Source organism: Frankliniella occidentalis, unplaced genomic scaffold (genome assembly GCF_000697945.3).
Source record: "Frankliniella occidentalis isolate FOCC.00 unplaced genomic scaffold, Focc_3.1 Scaffold59, whole genome shotgun sequence".
In the NCBI taxonomy this organism is placed as follows: Eukaryota; Metazoa; Arthropoda; class Insecta; order Thysanoptera; family Thripidae; genus Frankliniella; species Frankliniella occidentalis.
Window position 1 is genome coordinate 583,808 of NW_026267189.1, and position 3,567 is coordinate 587,374.

Genomic DNA, 3,567 nt, shown 5'->3' on the forward strand with positions numbered 1-3,567 from the left:
GCTTACAATTGAGCATGAAACCAGTCTTCTCTTGTAAAATGGAGGAAATTCTACTCGCAACTCTTCACTTAGTCTTTTTCCTGCTGCTCTCACCCACGATGACCTTCTTCCTCTGACCAAACATGTACAAATAGAGCTGAGGAAACACTGCAAACAAATTACAAATTCGATTTATGACATAAGAACTTTCTTCCTTTGAGCAAACATATGAATGTATAGCTGAGGGAACACTGCAAAAAAAGCAAGCATACGCATTAATCAACACGTGTTACATCAAAGCATTGCAGGCACACAAAGACACACAGAAAGCAAGTTGATTAGCACACACACAAACAAAGAACGAAAAACACACTCAGAATAAGAGTTTACCTGGGATGTAGGCAATCATACTGAAAAGAAGGAAGTAGCCGTAGTCAAAAGTGAAGTTGAATGTGTTCGGCAGAGCAAACGACCACATATTTGTTTCAGATGAATATACATAAGCTGCCCAAATACACAGCAACTCTCCAGTGATTCCAATTGGGTACAAGGCGATGAAAAAGGTATATCTATAGGAAAAGAAAACATAAAGTAATAAATTGATGCCAGGCTGTTGTGAAATGAAATTTTCAATTTGTGGTAATAAACAGGAGTAACTTACCTGCACCAAATGAGGAAGTAAGGAACAGCATTGAAAAGGTTGAGGGCATAGAAACTGTAGCGGATTATTTCAGTGATGGTCCAAGCAAATAGAGCAAGGGGAAGTCCAACACTAAGAGGGGCAGTGGGAGTTGCGAGGAGGACCAAGCAAACCACCATGACCCTGGAGTAAACTTGACAAAGTGTCATAAACACATTGGTGACCACAAAACCAACTGCAGCATGAAAAACCTAGATAATAGACAGCACATTAAGTTGAATTCAGTATCACATGAAAATTCAATTTGTAGACAAGCAGGCAAACCTCAAGAAGGGCAGCATTCTGGAAAATGATCACAGTGTATTTTACTGTATCCCACAGAGTTACGTCTTTCGGAGGATTTATATGGTAGGATATCAACTGGTAAAGAAGATAGCTCCATCTGTAAACAAAATTTATGATCCGGATAAAAATAGTCTACTAAGAAAAATTAGAGTATAGATGTTAGTCACAGTAAAGAAGTGCTTCTAATGTTATAAAGCATTTTACGTCTATTCAATTAGTAAGGTAGCGAAGGGAATATTGCAGTACAAGAATCAAACACACCAAGGAGCATGTTAATGATGACTTTCACAAATCAGAGGATGAATAATCACTTTTGCTTGGAGAGTCTACTTCAGTTTTTTCTTACCCTATAACTTGTGCTACATTGTAAAAGACAAGGTAAGCTTTCACTGCAGCATTTGGCTCCTTTCTTGCTTTCGGCGCTGTAGCTCCTTTCGCGGCCATTCTTGAATTTGAAGTGTACACGTCGGTGTGCAGTCGGACGGAGAACTTACGATTGGAATGTGGTACCTCTACCTGTGCCTGCCGCTGCACTGTGTACCCTGACACCTGACCTGACCGCAAAGTGGTTTTGAACACGGTGGAAAGTGTGTGGGCTTAACAGCAACGTCATCTGCTTTCGTATGTCAGAACAAAAACAAAACAAGAGCGTCAGTGTTGTTGTTTTTGTTGTTCTTGTTTGTTCTTCTCGTCAAATTTTTCATACAGCCACAGACAAGATACCAACTACCAGGAATGTTTCACGAACCTTACCTCAATTGAACTTTCTAGGACACTACGCGTGCGTCCTCGATAATAGAGCAAATTTGAATTTCTTAACAACAATTTTTTTAGCTAGTTTTGTATGAGGAAAAGATGGATCTGTAATTGTTCGTAGGAAACTGTGATGTTGGGGGATCTGAAAGTTGTAGAAATGAAAAATTTGTTTCGAATAATAAACAACAATCTTGCGCGGTAGCTTCTGTTTATGAAGTTTGTATTTCATTTTTGTCGAAATGGTCTATTTACATTTTCCAAATAATCTCACAGAAGAAGAGTTAATGTTACAAACAAAATATCAGAAGCTGAAGAAAAAGGTGAGTCATTGAACAAACAGAGTGCTATCTGCCTTCCTTAAAAACTAACCTGGAACAAATTTTTGTATTTTAATTCATTAGGTGCTTTAAAGTAATACAACTCTCCTTTATTATCACAGAAAAAAGCTCTGCAGGCCTGGAAAGCTCCTAAACCAGAGCCTGAGAGAACAGCTCCCACTCAGAAACGACCAACAGAAGGTCGAGATGCCCGTGAAGTTGCTCGGAAACTTCTGAAATCTGGTGCTATCACTGCCATACCCAAAATTCAAAAGCGAACAGAACAGGCTGGGTTCAAGAGGCCTCGTGGTTTAGAAAGAAAATTGTCTGCAGCTGAGCGAACTGTCAGTGCATATCAACCATTCCAGCCAGCTCATGCAGACGAGGTGCCAGCCGCCCCAGCAGATCCTCCAGAAAAGCCCCGTGTTAAGGTAAGGATCTTGTGTACTGTACATATATTTCATGTTTTTCTCTTTTATATTATGTATTTTTTGTAGTATTTTGACAAATTTTATAATCTACATACTTACACAATGTTATTTGTAATTTTTCTATGGTTAATTTCAGAACCTATATGATAGTTTTGTAACTGCTCGAGAAAAAGATGCAGGTGATAAAGACAAAGAAAAGAAAACGGAAAAGCCAAGAGCAGGGAACACAATTTTTGTTCAGGGTTACTCAATAACTGAAGATCTGCTCCGCAAAGCCTTCATGAACTGTGGAACCATTATAAATGTATCTATGGAAGTTGAAAAAGAGTAAGTATTATCTAAATTGTTCGACTTAAAATTATTACTTTTTCTCTTGTCTTAGTACTTTTCTGAAATTACATTCCTGTTTTTTGGGTTGTTCTCTTTTTAGCCGTGGGTTTGTTACTTTTAAAACTGAAGAAGCTGCTGAGCGTGCCATATCTGAGGTATATTGTTTTGAAATTAGCATAATTCTGTCCAGATCTATATTGCTCATTTTATGGTATGAAAAATAATTACCGGAATTTATGCCTTAAATTTGCATTTCTTCTTGCAGATTAATGGAAGTAAGGTGTCAGGAATTCAATTGAAGGTATCATTAGCTCGTAGACAACCTCAGATCACCCCTGTCAGTGATGCACCCTCTTCATCATCTGGTCATTGGTCAGCAATAGGTATGTCATTTGGTTTGCATTGATCAGACCTCATGTTTGAAGTACAAAGTAAGGTGGTAATTTCATGTGTCCCTTTTTACAGCTGCAAGTCATTCTCAAAAAGGAGGTCATAAAGATAAGAGACAGCCTGTGGTGTATGGAGAGGAAGATGATATGTTCTCATAGAGATATGTACCGTATGTATATGTGTACTGTTGTACCTAAGAATTTTAGTATTGACTGTATATGTCATGTGTATAGCGTTGTTCTTGAAAATGATTGGATACAGCCTTTCTTATATCTAATGTGCATGAAACTTTCGTTATAGAAAGTGCTATGCCACTAGAAGTGTATTTTACCTTGTTTAAGCAATCAATTTTAATTTTTTGTTGAGTAATGAAAAGTCA

At 37.9% G+C, this 3,567-nt stretch overlaps 3 protein-coding genes across 6 annotated transcripts in view; 1 reads left to right on the plus strand and 2 right to left on the minus strand.

Annotated features, from left to right (window-relative positions):
• The window catches only part of LOC113216772 (very-long-chain (3R)-3-hydroxyacyl-CoA dehydratase hpo-8), a gene marked incomplete in the record, with an annotated part of 12,892 nt that extends 11,306 nt beyond the window's left edge, over positions 1-1,586 (minus strand). The window contains 5 exon segments of the mRNA XM_026436596.2: positions 1-147; positions 370-548; positions 641-870; positions 944-1,061; positions 1,311-1,586. Of these exon segments, the coding sequence (XP_026292381.1) occupies positions 65-147; positions 370-548; positions 641-870; positions 944-1,061; positions 1,311-1,408 (708 nt within the window).
• Positions 1-3,567, minus strand: part of LOC113216770 (PHD finger protein rhinoceros) — a 25,092-nt gene that overhangs the window by 7,060 nt on the left and 14,465 nt on the right. The window lies entirely within an intron of this gene.
• Positions 1,711-3,481, plus strand: LOC113216771 (negative elongation factor E). Its single transcript, XM_026436595.2, has 6 exons — positions 1,711-2,040; positions 2,160-2,468; positions 2,605-2,795; positions 2,899-2,953; positions 3,064-3,181; positions 3,264-3,481. Exons 1-6 carry the CDS (start codon positions 1,960-1,962, stop codon positions 3,344-3,346), a joined length of 837 nt encoding a protein of 278 aa, XP_026292380.1. The 5' UTR covers positions 1,711-1,959; the 3' UTR covers positions 3,347-3,481.